The following is a 16,299-nucleotide window of genomic DNA, read 5'->3' as shown; positions in this document are numbered from 1 at the left end:
ACAACAGTCTCATGACTGCAGACACAGGGAATGAATCTCCAACATCCTCCCCCGATTCATGAACTTGTAGTCATCAGTGTAACTGCAACAACCATACAGATGTCATACACACAGTATGCCCCTGTATCACCCGTTCCACTCTTGGAACTACCTGCAACTGGATTGGCCTTGGGCCTTTACCATCTTGCACTTCTGACTAGTCTTGGCGTCATAGCTCTCCTGACTATCAAGAAGTTTCACACCTGGCTTTGTTGGGACTCGAACCCTAGCCTCGTTCTTCTCTGAGGAATCAGTGTTGACACACACACAGCCTTTGGACGTGGTTCAGCTTCCTTCTCCAAGGAAGCAGCGTCTACCCTTACAGCCTTTGGGTGTGGTTTCCCGTCCTTCGAGGACAAACCCGGTACCCCTTTCAAGACTTTGGGTTCCAAGATCTGTGTCGAGCCACTAATAGGTAAAGGGTAAAGGGACCCCTGACCATTAGGTCCAGTCGTGACCGACTCTGGGGTTGTGGCGCTCATCTCGCTTTATTGGCCGAGGGAGCCGGTGTACAGCTTCCGGGTCATGTGGCCAGCATGACTAAGCTGCTTCTGGCAAAGCAGAGCAGCACACGGAAACGCCGTTTACCTTCCCGCCAGAGCGGTACCTATTTATCTACTTGCACTTTGATGTGCTTTCGAACTGCTAGGTTGGCAGGAGCAGGGACCAAGCAATGGGAGCTCACCCCATCGTGGAGATTTGAACCGCCGACCTTCTGATCGGCAAGTCCTAGGCTCTGTAGTTTAACCCACAGCGCCACCTGCGTCCCACTGTCGAGCCACTAGCCACAGCTAAATCTGCAACAGCTGTGTTAGCAAACTCCTGAGCATACCTAGTGGTAGCTGCCTCAGATCTGCACATCAGGCACACGCCCTTCACTATATCAGTGGGACTCACCTCACCTCATAACTTCCCTTGAATTTTTACAGAGAAAGTACAGGCATACCTTGCAGATACCGCGAGTTCAATTCCAGACCACTGCAATAAAACAAATATTGCAATAAAGCAAGTCACTTTTTTTTTGGTTTCCCAGTGCATGTAAAATTTATGTTTACACTATACTGTAGTCTTAAGGGACGCAGGTGGCGAAAAGCACGTCAAAGTGCAAGTAGATAAATAGGTACCACTCTGGTGGGAAGGTAAACTGTGTTTCAGTGCGCTGCTCTGATTCGCCTGAAGCAGCTTAGTCATGCTGACCACATGACCCAGAAGCTGTACGCCGGCTCCCTCGGCCAATAAAGCGAGATGAGCGCCGCAACCCCAGAGTCGGTCACGACTGGACCTAACGGTCAGGGGTCCCTTTACATTTACCTTTATACTGTAGTCTTATTAAGCCAGTCCCCCCTGGCTGTGGGGTGGGGGTGGGGAGCCAGCTCTAGCCCTAGTCCTATGGCCAGAAGAGGAGCATTGGAGCTTCCTTCTCCTGGGAGCAGCCAGGCTGCCTGCAACTGAACCCATGTCGTTGTACGGAGCAATGGATATATGAAGCGCAATCGTGCAAAGTGCAAAAAATTAGGTACACCTGTAATTCTTGGATTGGCATCTCTTCAGAAAAGCAGGTGCTCACTACCACCTCTGCAAGTAAATTGTTTTTCTACTCTTTATCTAACTTTGAGGAATTGTGATGAGCATTACTGGTCATGTGAAACTACTCTTCTTCTGTTACAAATAGGGCGCATTGTATCGGGGACATGATGCATTCATTTGGCACTTACCTGTTTCCTTTCTTGAAACAGGTCCTTCAGGTGTGGGAGTGAATGAGCTACGGCGGCGGCTTATTGGTATAAACCCCCATCACTTTCAAAGTGCCGTGCCACGTACGTGACAATTTTCATGTATCCTTAATTCTAGCAGGAGGAGGAGAGGGGAAGCTTTGCCAAAAGGTTTCATCCAAGTACAGTGGTACCTTGGTTCTCAAACTTAACCGTTCCGGAAGCCTGTTCCAAAACCAAAGCGTTCCAAAACCAAGGCTCGCTTTCCCATAGAAGGTCATGCAAAACGGATTAATCCGTTCCAGACTTTTAAAAACAACCCCTAAAACAGCAATTTGACATGAATTTTAATATATAATGAGACCACTGATCCATAAAATGAAAGCAGTTCTCAATTTACTGTACTATAAAATAAATAAAACAGTATTGTAGATGATAAAAATAAAAATTTAAGAAATTTCTTACCCACACTGATGATAGTCATTGTTTGGATGGGGGACTTTTATCCATTTCCGCAGTCACACAAACCGTCAATCAATCAATCAGTAGCTGAACTGGGATCCACACAGTCACAAAAACAAATTAACCTGAAAAAGCCTCAAAACAAAAAACGCAAAATAAATAGCAAAAAACAAAAGTACCAAATATAAGCTCCAAATATCACCTCAGAACACTGCAATCGGAAACGGAAGGCTTGGATTACAATGGGGAGGGGGTGCAAATTAGCAGTGCAACAGGAAAAACGGGGACTCAAAACAGAGCACGTTCAGCTTCCGAAAATAAAGTTCAAAAACCGGAACACCTACTTCCGGTTTTGCAGCGTTTGGGTTCCAAGTTGTTCGTGAACTAAGCTGTTCGAAAACCGAGGTACCACTGTAATTATTTACCGGGGAATTAACAGGTTTATAACAGCGCTGCCATTTTTTTTTCCTTTTTAAACAGACACAACTCGTGCTCAAAAGAGCTATGAAGAGAATGGCCGAGAGTACCATTATGTGTTGAAGGAAACCTTTGAAAATATGGTGTACGGTCACAGGTAATCCTTAGATTTACATTTCTTTGGGGCGGACGCATAGCTTCATTTCCAGTCCGTGCATTTCCAATAGCTTCCTGCTGATATCCTCTGACTTTTTATAGCACGAATGTTCCAGAGGGATGGGTGGGGGGGAGTTGTCCCGCTATTGTCGTGCTACAGTGCAAAAGTTCCCCTCCAGGCAGCCGCAGTGCAGCAATACTAGAGAAGCGATGCAGAACAACTAATTAATAATCATAATAATTTTTATTTATACCCCGCCCTCCCCAGCCAAGGCCAGGCTCAGGGCGGCTAACAAGCAATAATAAAAACAAGTTGAATGAATACCACTTAAAAACAAGATTAAAATACAACATTAAAATATTGAAACATTAAAATATTAAAATGCAGCCTCATCACAGGAGAAGAAAGGAAAAAGAAAGGGGGAGCGAATCAAATTGGCTCCAAGCCAAAGGCCAGGTGGAACAACTCTGTCTTACAGGCCCTGCGGAAAGAAATCAGATCCTGCAGGGCCCTCATGAGGCAGAGCGTTCCACCAGGCTGGAGCCAGTGTTGAAAAGGCCCTGGCTCTGGTTGAGGCTAATCTTAACTTCCTTAGGGCCCAGGACCACTAGGGTGTTGCTATTTATGGACCTTGAGGCTCTCCGTGGGGGCATACCGGGAGAGGCGGTCCCGTAGGTACGAGGGTCCTAGGCTGTGAAGGGCTTTAAAGGTCAAAACCAGCACCTTAAATCTGACCCTGTACTCCACCGGGAGCCAGTGCAGCTGGAAAAGCACTGGGTGAATATGCTTCCATGGCAGAGACCCCGTGAGGAGCCTCGCTGCAGCATTCTGCACCCGCTGGAGTTTCTGGGACAGAATGATGTGAGAATGTGCCGCCGCCAGTGCACTATTGCGGCATGGGTGACATGTTTCAGAATACAGCCGCAAAAAGCAAAACACAAGTTCTGGTGGGACCCCGGAAGGAAATGTTTTTGCTACGCTCCCCAACACATTTTGTTCACCTGAAGCACAGGGTGTGAAGGTTTTAAATACCTTTTGCTTGAAGCAGGCCCCTCTCACCTTGCCCGTCTCCTCCTCCCTTGTTGATCACCTTTGCAGAATGATGGAGTATGGAGAGTACAAGGGGAATCTCTACGGCACGAGCATTGATGCCGTACGCACAGTGCTTGATGAAGGGAAGATCTGTATAGTGGACTTAGAGCCTCAGGTGAGTCACGAAGAAAATAATGTTACTGTCTACAGGTCATGTGCAAAGCTCCTTGGTTCTGTATTTGGAGGCCAGGGAGAATCTAGAGCACAAATAAGGTGGTCTAGAGCACAAATAAAATACAAATATGACAAGGCTAGGGATGAATAATATCCATGTATGTAATATATATAATATATATAATATTAGGGCCGCAGGTGGCGCTGTGGGTTAAACCACAGAGCCTAGGACTTGCCGATCAGGAGGTCGGCGGTTCGAATCCCCGCAATGGGGTGAGCTCCTGTTGCTCGGTCCCTGCTCCTGCCCACCTAGCAGTTCAAAAGCACGTCATGTGCAAGTAGATAAATAGGTACCGCTCTGGCGGGAAGGTAAACGGCGTTTCCGTGTAATGCTCTGGTTCGACAGAAGCGGCTTTGTCATGCTTGCCACATGACCCGGAAGCTGTACGCTGGCTCCCTCGGCCAATAAAGTGAGATGAGCGCCGCAACCCCAGAGTCGGCCACGACTGGACCTAATGGTCAGGGGTCCCTTTACCTTATATAATATAAGTCGGTACCCGGAAAAACTGTCTGCAGACAAAAGTCTGCTCCCTCGGCCAGTAAAGCGAGATGAGCGCCGCAACCTGGACCTAACGGTCAGGGGTCCCTTTACCTTTTTTCAAATCATGATTTAATTCGGTTTGAAAATTATTATGGCATTGTTACCGAAGGATGCCTGGACTATGAATGGTCAGTAATACTAATTTTTTTTTGTCGCAAGCATTCTTTAATGACTTTAAACTGCAGAGAGGATAGATCCAGTCCTGTTGGAGTCAGTGCATACGCATATTTGAATTGTAGCCTCTGTCTTTTAAATATACAGTTATTTTTAATCAGAATAAAACCTGAAAAAGATAAATGTGTTTATCTTGTCTGAATGCAACACATCAAGTTGAAATGGCCGTGGAGTTTTTTGTACTGTATTTTTCTCTTGCAGAGTATTCCACTGGCTCGTACTCATGAACTGAAGCCCTACATTATATTTATTAAGCCATCAAGCTTGAGCTGTATGAAGCAGTCCCGGAAAAATGCTCGGATGATCACGGACTACTATGTGAATATGAAATTTAAGGTGAGAGGAGGGGAGGAGAGAGGTGGGGATGGATTGATGTGATATGGTGTGAAACCCAACCACCTCCTTGATATGCCCTTGTATGCAAAATATCTTCAAATCCATGCTGCGAGGAAGACAATCATTTCAGTTTTATAGATGATATTTGGGGGGGACAGGACTCTGAAATAGTAAATTCCTAAAATTACCCTGACAATTAAGCTTGAAGTAAGATCTGAAGTCAATTAATCCAAGTCCACTGTTACATGCACTAGTACTCTTTAACTTTTTTAAAGCCTCATATTTATCGCATCACACGTTTTTAAAAAACCTCTTTGGGTCAACATTGTGGGAGTAAAAGAATTCTGACATTTAGATGTTTATGTTTTATTGTGTTTTAAATATTTAGTTGGGAGCCACCCAGAGTGGCTGAGGAAACCCAGTCAGATGGGTGGATGATGATGATGATGATGATGATGATGATGATGATGATGATGATGATAATAATAATAATAATAATAATTTAATAAATAGTTTTATTTGGCCTCTTTAAATATGGTTATGCCTCCCTCTTTATAGTCTACCCAGCATGACAACCTTGATTTCTGTGTCTCCCTTCTTCAATATTGAGCTCTTCCTCCCCCCCCCCCCCTTGAGTCCAGTTCAAATACAACAGCAGGGAGAGTGTTTAGGATAGAGTCTAAACCACAGAGCCTAGGACTTTCTGATCAGAAGGTCGGCGGTTCGAATCCCCGTGATGATGTGAGCTCCCATTGCTTGGTCCCTGCTCCTGCCAACCTTTCAGTTCGAAAGCATGTCAAAGTCAAGTAGATAAATAGGTACCGCTCCGGCGGGAAGGTAAACGGTGTTTCCGTGCGCTGCTCTGGTTCACCAGAAGTGGCTTAGTTATGTTGGCCACATGACCCAGAAGCTGTACGCCGGCTCCCTCGGCCAATAAAGCGAGATGAGCGCCGCAATCCTAGAGTCGGTCACGACTGGACCTAACGGTCAGGGGTCCCTTTGCCTTTACCAATGGCTTACAACCTAGCAGCACCTGTATGGAGGTGCCATCTGTGAAAGCCAGATCCACAATTTCATTCAGCAATTGTGGTTTGTGTGATTAGCAGGTCTTAAGACTGGGTTTCCACAACCACACTAATCACGGCAGCCAAGTAGACAGCCCCACGTGGAGGTGCTATAAACTGCGTATTAGCACAAATGCTTGTTCTGTATTACTAGACTCAAGAAGAACACAACTATCAAAATGGGCATTAGATTAACACTCTATTCAGCCGATATTGAAAAGCAGAATGGAAGTTGTAGTTCATGAACGATTTTGAAGTACAACTGGACTCTTATCTATTTATGGATATATGTTGAAGGTTTATGGATTTTATTTACACCAAGTTACAATTTTTACACAGGTATAGTATACAGTGGTACCTTGGGTTAAGTACTTAATTCATTCCGGAGGTCCGTTCTTAACCTGAAACTGTTCTTAACCTGTAGCACCACTTTAGCTAATGGGGCCTCCCGCTGCTGCCGCGCCACTGGAGCACAATTTCTGTTCTCATGTTGAAGCAAAGTTCTTAACCCAAGGTACTATTTCTGGGTTAGCAGAGTCTGTAACCTGAAGTGTATGTAACCTGAAGCATACATAAGTAAACCCGAGGTACCACTGTACACTGATCTGCCCTATAAAAAAAAATACCGTGCAGTTTTCTAACTGACTTCTTACCTTGAGAAATGTTAAGTGTAGTCACCCCATTGGTCTTGAAATAAGCCATTATTCGCCACGCCTCTAAGTTCTGCCTTGAGCTTTTTGTTGCTTTGCTCTCTATAGGAAGAAGATCTGCAGGAGATGGAAGAGTCGGCTAAGAAAATGGAAGCTCAGTTTGGTCAGTTCTTCGATCACGTGATTGTGAACGACAATTTGCAGGAGGCTTGTATGCAGCTACTGTCAGCTGTGCGCCGAGCGCAAGATGAGCCCCAGTGGGTCCCGGCGACGTGGATATGCTCAGAAAACCAGCCATAATTATCAGAGCTATACAGTTCCACAAAAACGATAGTTCATGTCTCACAGCATTCATAACCATAATGCTGGGATTGCCAGAGAGAATATCTCATTCTTCGCAGGGAATTTTGGAAAGGATTAGGCAAAAAGCTAAATTAATGTTTGGTGTGGCATTCTTAAGCATTGTATGTTCAGTAACATTAATTTTGTACCAAAAAAAATTATATTGCTTTGTTGTAGTGTAAAAATATAATGGTTAAGAATAATAAAAGAATATATTTTGTTGCATTTGTTTGTGTGAGCCAGCTGCATTAATTTAATCATAATGTCTTTTATTTGTGGCATTTTGATTGCTTCCTCTCTTGCTCTCGCTCTCTCGCATAGTCAAAAAATTCAAGGATCCATCCAACAATTAATTTTCCAGTGATTTTGAGTTGGGGGCAGTCTTTGTTATTGATTTAGGGCAGGGCTGTCTGGCAAGAATTGCAGTCTCTGCTAACGTGACAGTGGAGAACTATCAGCAGAGTTCTGGCCTCAGTCGGGCATGCCTGAGCTTTTGTGACACCATTTGAATTTTACTTGAGCAGCTTACCAGTGTGAGAGCCAGTGTGGTGTAGTGGTTAAGAGCAGTAGATTCGTAATCTGGTGAACCGGGTTCGCTTCCTCGCTCCTCCACCTGCAGCTGCTGGGTGACCTTGGGCCAGTCACACTTCTTTGAAGTCTCTCAGCCCCACTCACCTCACAGAGTGTTTGTTGTGGGGGAGGAAGGGAAAGGAGAATGTTAGCCGCTTTGAGACTCCTTAGGGTAGTGATAAAGCGGGATATCAAATTCAAACTCTTCTTCTTCTTCTTACCGTATATTTCGCTCTACAGGACGCACCCGACCATAGGACGCACCTTGTTTTAGAGGGGGAGAATAAGGGGAAAAAAATTATCCCCCTCTCTGCTCAGCGCCCCTTCAGCGAAGCGGCAGGAGAAACGGAGCCCCTTCCATTTCTCCTCCCGCTTGGCTGAAGGGGCGCTGCACACCTCTCCCTCTCTGCTGAAGCCAGGAGAGTCTTGCTCTCCCGGCTTCAGCAAAAGGAACCCGAAGCCTTCAGAGCCCAGCGCGAGTTCCTGCTGCGCTCCAAAGGCTTCAGGCGGCTATCCCTGAAATCCGACTGTTAGGGCCGCCTCAGGTCCCAGCTCACAAGAGACCAACGCCAAGTCCACTTTATTTACAAAAGTCTTTATTGAAGTACATTGTTTGTTCCACAGCCGAGGCGCGCAGCCCCACGTCTGTTACGCTTAGACCGCTGAAGTCCCCTCTGAATCAGTCCCGCCTCTACACCAGTTTAAGAGGCTTGTGCTAGTCCACCTCTTCCTGTCCTTCCTTTTCCGCAGGGTCTTTTTGCCCCCCTGGGTTCCTTCCCTCCTGCTTTCCCCTGACGCTGAATCCCCAGACGCCTGCTCCCCCCTCCTCCGTGCTTTGGGACCAGGCTCCTCCTCCGGGCTCTCCGCATTTCCGCGCGCCTCCACATTTGAACTTGGCGCGCGTTTGCTACCCCTGACCTTCCTCTTGACAGTTACACTACTCTCTGTACTGCTCTCCGCCCCTTCCGGCAGGACGTCTTGCCCCGATCTCCTTCCCCTCTCTGCTTCCTGCTCTGCTCCGTGTGTCACACTGGGAACTCCACCCTCTTCACTCCGTTCCGGCTGGGAAGCCGGCCCCGATCTCCAACTCCCACTCGGGGTTTCCCTGATGCTCCCCTGCTCCTGACGAGTCCCCCCTGTGGCTCCCCTTGGCCTGACCAGGGGCGCCCCCTTTTGGGAATCCTCCGATTCACTTGAAAGACTCATGGAAACCCTCAAGTCATTGTCCTCCTCCTCCTCCTCGTTCCTGGATTCTTCCCCCTCGCTCTCAGTCTCCTCCCTCATCTGTGCCTCTCTCCCTGAAACCCTGACACCGACGTTCTGCAATTTACTCAAAAATGGAGCCAAACCCTTCCGAATGCTCCCCTGAGTGGTTTTGGGGTGGAAACAGAAGGCTTTTTATCATCGGAATAATAATTAGCCCTTGACATCTGAACTTTCGGAAAAACCTGTGAAAAAAAATTTTCTAAGCCCCGGGGTCACAATTTCAGCAAAAATCTGAAATTCTCCAATTCTCTCAAAAATGGTGCCAAACTGTTGCAAATTCTCCCCTGAAAGGTTTGGCGGTGGAAACAGAAGCCTTTTTATCATAGGAAATGAAATCAGCCCTCGAAGACAAAACTTGTGAAAAAACATTTTTCTAAACCCCGGGGTCACAATTCCAGCAAAAATCTGAAATTCTCCAATTCTCTCAAAAATGGTGCCAAACTGTTGCAAATTCTCCCCTGAAACGTTTGGCGGTGGAAACAGAAGCCTTTTTGTCATAGGAAATGAAATCAGCCCTCAACAACTTAACCTGTGGGGGAAAAAAATTTCTAAGCCCCGGGGTCACAATTTCAGCAAAAATCTGAAATTCTCCAATTCTCTCAAAAATGATGCCAAACTGTTGCAAATTCTCCTCTGGAAGATTTGGCGGTGGAAACAGAAGCCTTTTTCTCATAGGAAATGAAATCAGCCCTCGAAGACAAAACCTGTTGTCAGGGGCTCAGGGGCAGAGCCACAACTTCTCTGGACTTCCTCTCATCTTCCGCTCCCATTTTCATCATAAGAAAAAAAAAAAATTCAGCAAAAATTATCCTCTTATTTACATTATACACCCTCAAACTTACTTTATAATCTGATAGTTCCTAAAAAGTTCACATTTTCTTAATCTCACTTGTCTTCCTAATTCTATCTAGTTTAGTGGTGCCCAATTCTTTATGATTTAGCAACCTGCTTAACATTCAATCAGATTACAATGTTTTTGTAAATAAATTTTAAATTTCTTCCAGTCTTCTTCCATCCTCTCTTCTCCCAGGTCTCGGATTCTGCCTGTCATCTCGGCCAGTTCCATGTAGTCTATCAGTTGCATCTGCCAGTCTTCCAATGTGGGGAAATCTTGAGTTTTCCAATGCTTCGCTAGGAGTATCCTTGCTGCTGTTGTTGCATACATAAAAAATGTTCGGTCCTTCTTTACCACCCCTTGGCCGACAATGCCCAGGAGGAAGGCCTCTGGTTTCTTAGTGAAGGTATACTTAAATACCTTTTTCAATTCATTGTATATCATTTCCCAGAAGGCCTTCACTTTAGGGCATGTCCACCAGAGGTGGAAGAATGTTCCTTCACTTTCTTTACACTTCCAACATTTATTATCAGACAGGTGGTATATTTTTGCCAGTTTGACTGGGGTCATGTACCATCTGTAAATCATTTTCATTATATTTTCTTTCAAAGCATTACATGCAGTAAAGTTCAACCCAGTAGTCCATAGCCTTTCCCAGTCCTCAAACATGATGTTATACCCAATATCCTGCGCCCACCTTATCATAGCAGATTTAACCATTTCATCTTGAGTGTTCCATTTTAGCAGCAAGTTATACATTCTAGAAAGTACCTTAGTCTTTGGTTCTAACAGTTCTGTTTCTAATTTCGATTTCTCCACCTGGAACCCTAGCTTCTTGTCATTTTTAAAAATTTCCTTGATCTGAGCGTAATGTAACCAGTCTCGCACTTTATCCTTCAATTTCTCCTGACTCTGCAATTTCCAACTGTCTCCATCTTTTTCTAGTATCTCCCAATATTTTGGCCAATTGGCCTCCATATTGGGTGTTTTTCGGGCCTTAGCTTCCATAGGTGAGAGCCACCTTGGAGTTTTGTTTTCCAATAAGTCTTTGTATCTTGTCCAGACATTAAACACTGCTTTTCTGACAATATGGTTCTTAAAGGCCTTATTGATCTTAACCTTGTCATACCATAAATATGCATGCCATCCAAAAGCATTGTTAAACCCTTCCAAATCCAACACGTCAGTGTCTTCGAGAAGTAGCCAGTCTTTTAGCCAGCAGAAAGCTGCGGCCTCATAATATAACTTTAAGTCCGGCAGGGCAAAGCCCCCTCTTTCTTTCGCATCAGTTAATATCTTAAACTTAATTCTGGGCTTTTTGCCCTGCCAGACAAACTTAGAGATATCTCTCTGCCACTTCCGGAAGCACTCGGGCTTGTCCACAATCTGAAGTGTTTGGAACAAGAACAACATCCTTGGCAATACACTCATCTTGATAGCAGCAATTCGGCCGAACAAAGAAAGTTTCAATTTGGTCCAACTTTCTAAGTCTCTCTTAATTTCTGACCAACATTTTTCATAGTTATCTTTAAATAGACTCAAATTTTTTGCTGTTATGTTTACCCCTAGGTACTTTACCTTTTTAACCACATTTAGTTCTGTCTCTCTCTGAAACCGTTCTGACTCTGTATCTGTCAAGTTCTTTTCCAATACTTTAGTTTTCTGTTTGTTTAGTTTAAATCCCGCCACCCGGCCAAAGTCTTGAATCAGTTGTAATACTCTTTTCGTACTAGATTCTGGCTCCTGCAGGGTCAAAACTAGGTCATCTGCGAAGGCTTTAAGTTTATATTGTTTCGCTCCGACCCAGAAGCCTTTTTATCATAGGAAATGAAATCAGCCCTCGAAGACAAAACTTGTGAAAAAACATTTTTCTAAACCCCGGGGTCACAATTCCAGCAAAAATCTGAAATTCTCCAATTCTCTCAAAAATGGTGCCAAACTGTTGCAAATTCTCCCCTGGAAGATTTGGCGGTGGAAACAGAAGCCTTTTTCTCATAGGAAATGAAATCAGCCCTCGAAGACAAAACCTGTTGTCAGGGGCTCAGGGGCAGAGCCACAGGGGAAAGAGGAATTGGAGAGCGAAGGGGAAGGATCTGAGGGGAGCTTAGGAGGGTATGACAGCGACCCGGGAGATTCCATGAGTCTCTCCAGCGAATCAGAAGATTCCCAGAAAGAGGCGCCCAGGGGCAGGGCAAGGGGGGCCAGCGGTGAGTCCCCAAGCGGCAGCTGGAGATCAGGGCCAGCTTCCCCGCCAGAGCGTAGCGGGGGGGAAGAAGCCCACAGATCAGAATCAGCGTCCTCTCCAGCAGGGAGAGAGAGTGAGTCAGAACTGACCACGCCTCCGTCGGAGAGTGGAGGGGCGGAGCGGAGGTCAGTTCCAGCCAGCCCCCCCGAAGGGGGAAGCAGTGACAGGAGCAGTGTAGCCGTTAGGAGGAAAGTGGCCGGCTGGGCGCGCGCGCCAAGTTCCAATGTGCAGTCAGCAGAAAATCCGGATTGGGAGCCAGGTCCCAAAGCCCGCCGGAGACAGGGGGAGGAGTCAGAGGAATCCGCCTCCGAGGAGTCCAGGAAGGGTGGGACCCCAGAGGGCAGGAGGACCCAGAGAAGAAAAGAGCAGAGGGAGAAGAGGAAGAGGTGGAGCAAAGCTCGGATGTTAAACTGGTGTAGGGGAGGGGAAGAGTCAGACGGAGCTTCAACGGTCTAGAGCTACAGACGTAGGGTTGCGTGCCACGGATGTAAAACCAACAATCAACTTCAATAAAGACTTTTGTATATAAAGAGACACTGGCGTTGGTCCTTTGTGAGCTGGGACCTGAGGCACCCCTGACACCTGTGAAAAAAAAATTTCTAAGCCCCGGGGTCACAATTTCAGCAAAAATCTGAAATTCTCCAATTCTCTCAAAAATGGTGCCAAACTGTTGCAAATTCTCCCGTGAAAGGTTTGGCGGTGGAAAAAGAAGGCTTTTTATCATACGAAATGAAATCAGCCCTCGAAGACAAAACCTGTGGGAAAAACTTTTTTTCCCCCTGAAAGGAACTTCCTGACAGTAAGAGCTGTTCGACAGTGGAATTTGCTGCCAAGGAGTGTGGTGGAGTCTCCTTCTTTGGAGGTCTTTAAGCAGAGGCTTGACAACCATATGTCAGGAGTGCTCTGATGGTGTTTCCTGCTTGGCAGGGGGTTGGACTCGATGGCCCTTGTGATCTCTTCCAACTCTATGATTCTATGATTCTATGAAATTCTCCCCTGAAAGGTTTGGCGGTGGAAACAGAAGCCTTTTTATCATAGGAAATTAAATCAGCCCTCGAAGACAAAACTTGTGAAAAAACATTTTTCTAAACCCCGGGGTCACAATTTCAGCAAAAATCTGAAATTCTCCAATTCTCTCAAGAATGGTGCCAAACTGTTGCAAATTCTGCCCTGAAAGGTTTGGCGGTGGAAACAGAAGCCTTTTTGTCATAGGAAATGAAATCAGCCCTCGAAGACAAAACCTGTGGGGGAAAAAATTTCTAAGCCCCGGGGTCACAATTTCAGCAAAAATCTGAGATTCTCCAATTCTCTCAAAAATGGTGCCAAACTGTTGCAAATTCTCCCCTGAAAGGTTTTGCGGTGGAAACAGAAGGCTTTTTATTATAGGAAATGAAATCAGCCCTCGACAACTTAACATGTGAAAAAAAAAATTCTAACCCCGGGGTCACAATTTCAGCAAAAATCTGAAATTCTCCAATTTTCTCAAAAATGGTGCCAAACTGTTGCAAATTCTGCCCTGAAAGGTTTGGCGGTGGAAACAGAAGCCTTTTTATCATAGGCCAAGAAATCAGCCCTCGACAACTTAACCTGTGAAAAAAAAAAAATTCTAAGCCCCGGGGTCACAATTTCAGCAAAAATCTGAAATTCTCCAAATCTCTCAAAAATGGTGCGAAACTGTTGCAAATTCTCCCCTGAAAGGTTTGGCGGTGGAAACAGAAGCCTTTTTATCATAGGAAATGAAATCAGCCCTCGAAGACAAAACCTGTGGGAAAAAAATTTTTTAAGCCCCGGGGTCACAATTTCAGCAAAAATCTGAAATTCTCCAATTCTCTCAAAAATGCTGCCAAACTGTTGCAAATTCTCCCCTAAAAGGTTTGGCGGTGGAAAAAGAAGACTTTTTATCATAGGAAATGAAATCAGCCCTCGACAACTTAACCTGTGAAAAAAAAAAAATTCTAAGCCCCGGGGTCACAATTTCAGCAAAAATCTGAAATTCTCCAATTCTCTCAAGAATGGTGCCAAACTGTTGCAAATTCAGCCCTGAAAGGTTTGGCGGTGGAAACAGAAGCCTTTTTGTCATAGGAAATGAAATCAGCCCTCGAAGACAAAACCTGTGGGGGGGGGGGAAATTCTAAGCCCCGGGGTCACAATTTCAGCAAAAATCTGAAATTCTCCAATTCTCCCCAAAATGCTGCCAAACTGTTGCAAATCCTCCCCTGAAAGGTTTGGCGGTGGAAAAAGAAGGCTTTTTATCATAGGAAATGAAATCAGCCCTCGACAACTTAACCTGTGGAAAAAAAAAAATTTCTAAGCCCCGGGGTCACAATTTCAGCAAAAATCTGAAATTCTCCAATTCTCTCAAGAATGGTGCCAAACTGTTGCAAATTCTGCCCTGAAAGGTTTGGCGGTGGAAACAGAAGCCTTTTTGTCATAGGAAATGAAATCAGCCCTCGAAGACAAAACCTGTGGGGAAAAAATTTTCTAAGCCCCGGGGTCACGATTTCAGCAAAAATCTGAAATTCTCCAATTCTCTCAAAAATGGTGCCAAACTGTTGCAAATTCTCCCCTGAAATGTTTGGCGGTGGAAACAGAAGCCTTTTTGTCATAGGAAATGAAATCAGCCCTCAAAGACAAAACCTGTGGGGGAAAATTTTTCTAAGCCCCGGGGTCACAATTTCAGCAAAAATCTGAAATTCTCCAATTCTCTCAAAAATGGTGCCAAACTGTTGCAAATTCTCCACGGAAAGGTTTGGCGGTGGAAACAGAAGGCTTTTTGTCATAGGAAATGAAATCAGCCCTCGAAGACAAAACCTGTGGGGGAAAAATTTTCTAAGCCCCGGGGTCACAATTTCAGCAAAAATCTGAAATTCTCCAATTCTCTCAAAAATGGTGCCAAACTGTTGCAAATTTTCCACGGAAAGGTTTGGCGGTGGAAACAGAAGGCTTTTGGTCATAGGAAATGAAATCAGCCCTCGAAGACAAAACCTGTGGGGAAAAAATTTTCTAAGCCCCGGGGTCACAATTTCAGCAAAAATCTGAAATTCTCCAATTCTCTCAAAAATGGTGCCAAACTGTTGCAAATTCTCCACGGAAAGGTTTGGCGGTGGAAACAGAAGGCTTTTGGTCATAGGAAATGAAATCAGCCCTCGAAGACAAAACCTGTGGGGAAAAAATTTTCTAAGCCCCGGGGTCACAATTTCAGCAAAAATCTGAAATTCTCCAATTCTCTCAAAAACGGTGCCAAACTGTTGTAAATTCTCCCCTGAAAGGTTTGGCGGTGGAAACAGAAGCCTTTTTGTCATAGGAAATGAAATCAGCCCTCGAAGACAAAACCTGTGGGGAAAAAATTTTCTAAGCCCCGGGGTCACAATTTCAGCAAAAATCTGAAATTCTCCAATTCTCTCAAAAATGGTGCCAAACTGTTGCAAATTCTCCCCTGAAAGGTTTGGCGGTGGAAACAGAAGCCTTTTTGTCATAGGCCAAGAAATCAGCCCTCGACAACTTTACCTGTGAAAAAAAAAATTTCTAAGCCCCGGGGTCACAATTTCAGCAAAAATCTGAAATTCTCCAATTCTCTCAAAAATGGTGCCAAACTGTTGCAAATTCTCCCCTGAAAGGTTTGGCGGTGGAAACAGAAGCCTTTTTGTCATAGGAAATGAAATCAGCCCTCCAAGACAAAATCTGTGGGAAAAAAAATTTCTAAGCCCCGGGGTTACAATTTCAGCAAAAATCTGAAATTCTCCAATTCTCTCAAAAAGGTAGCAAACTGTTGCAAATTCTCCCCTGAAAGGTTTGGCGGTGGAAACAGAAGCCTTTTTGTCATAGGAAATGAAATCAGCCCTCAAAGACAAAACCTGTGGAAAAAAAGTTTTCTAAGCCCCGGGGTCACAATTTCAGCAAAAATCTGAAATTCTCCAATTCTCTCAAAAACGGTGCCAAACTGTTGCAAATTCTCTCCTGAAAGGTTTGGTGGAGGAAACAGAAGCCTTTTTGTCATAGGAAATGAAATCAGCCCTCCAAGACAAAACCTGTGGGAAAAAAAATTTCTAAGCCCCGGGGTTACAATTTCAGCAAAAATCTGAAATTCTCCAATTGTCTCAAAAAGGTAGCAAACTGTTGCAAATTCTCCCCTGAAAGGTTTGGCGGTGGAAACAGAAGCCTTTTTGTCATAGGAAATGAAATCAGCCCTCAAAGACAAAACCTGTGGAAAAAAAGTTTTCTAA

The 16,299-nt window shown here is 44.9% G+C and overlaps 1 protein-coding gene across 6 annotated transcripts in view; it reads left to right on the top strand.

The window, feature by feature from the left end:
* Positions 1-7,385, top strand: part of MPP4 (MAGUK p55 scaffold protein 4) — a 37,913-nt gene extending 30,528 nt beyond the window's left edge. For all 6 annotated transcript variants that reach the window (XM_028752024.2, XM_028752015.2, XM_028752008.2 and 3 more), the window contains 5 exons: positions 1,776-1,856; positions 2,694-2,787; positions 3,886-3,994; positions 4,970-5,104; positions 6,927-7,385. In XM_028752024.2, coding sequence (XP_028607857.2) covers positions 1,776-1,856; positions 2,694-2,787; positions 3,886-3,994; positions 4,970-5,104; positions 6,927-7,118 — 611 coding nt within the window. In that variant the 3' untranslated portion in view covers positions 7,119-7,385. The remainder of the gene's footprint in view (positions 1-1,775; positions 1,857-2,693; positions 2,788-3,885; positions 3,995-4,969; positions 5,105-6,926) is intronic.
* Positions 7,386-16,299: the final 8,914 nt, after the last annotated feature.

Source organism: Podarcis muralis, chromosome 1, assembly GCF_964188315.1.
Source record: "Podarcis muralis chromosome 1, rPodMur119.hap1.1, whole genome shotgun sequence".
Lineage (NCBI taxonomy): Eukaryota > Metazoa > Chordata > Lepidosauria > Squamata > Lacertidae > Podarcis > Podarcis muralis.
This window is presented reverse-complemented; position numbering and strand designations above follow the sequence as displayed.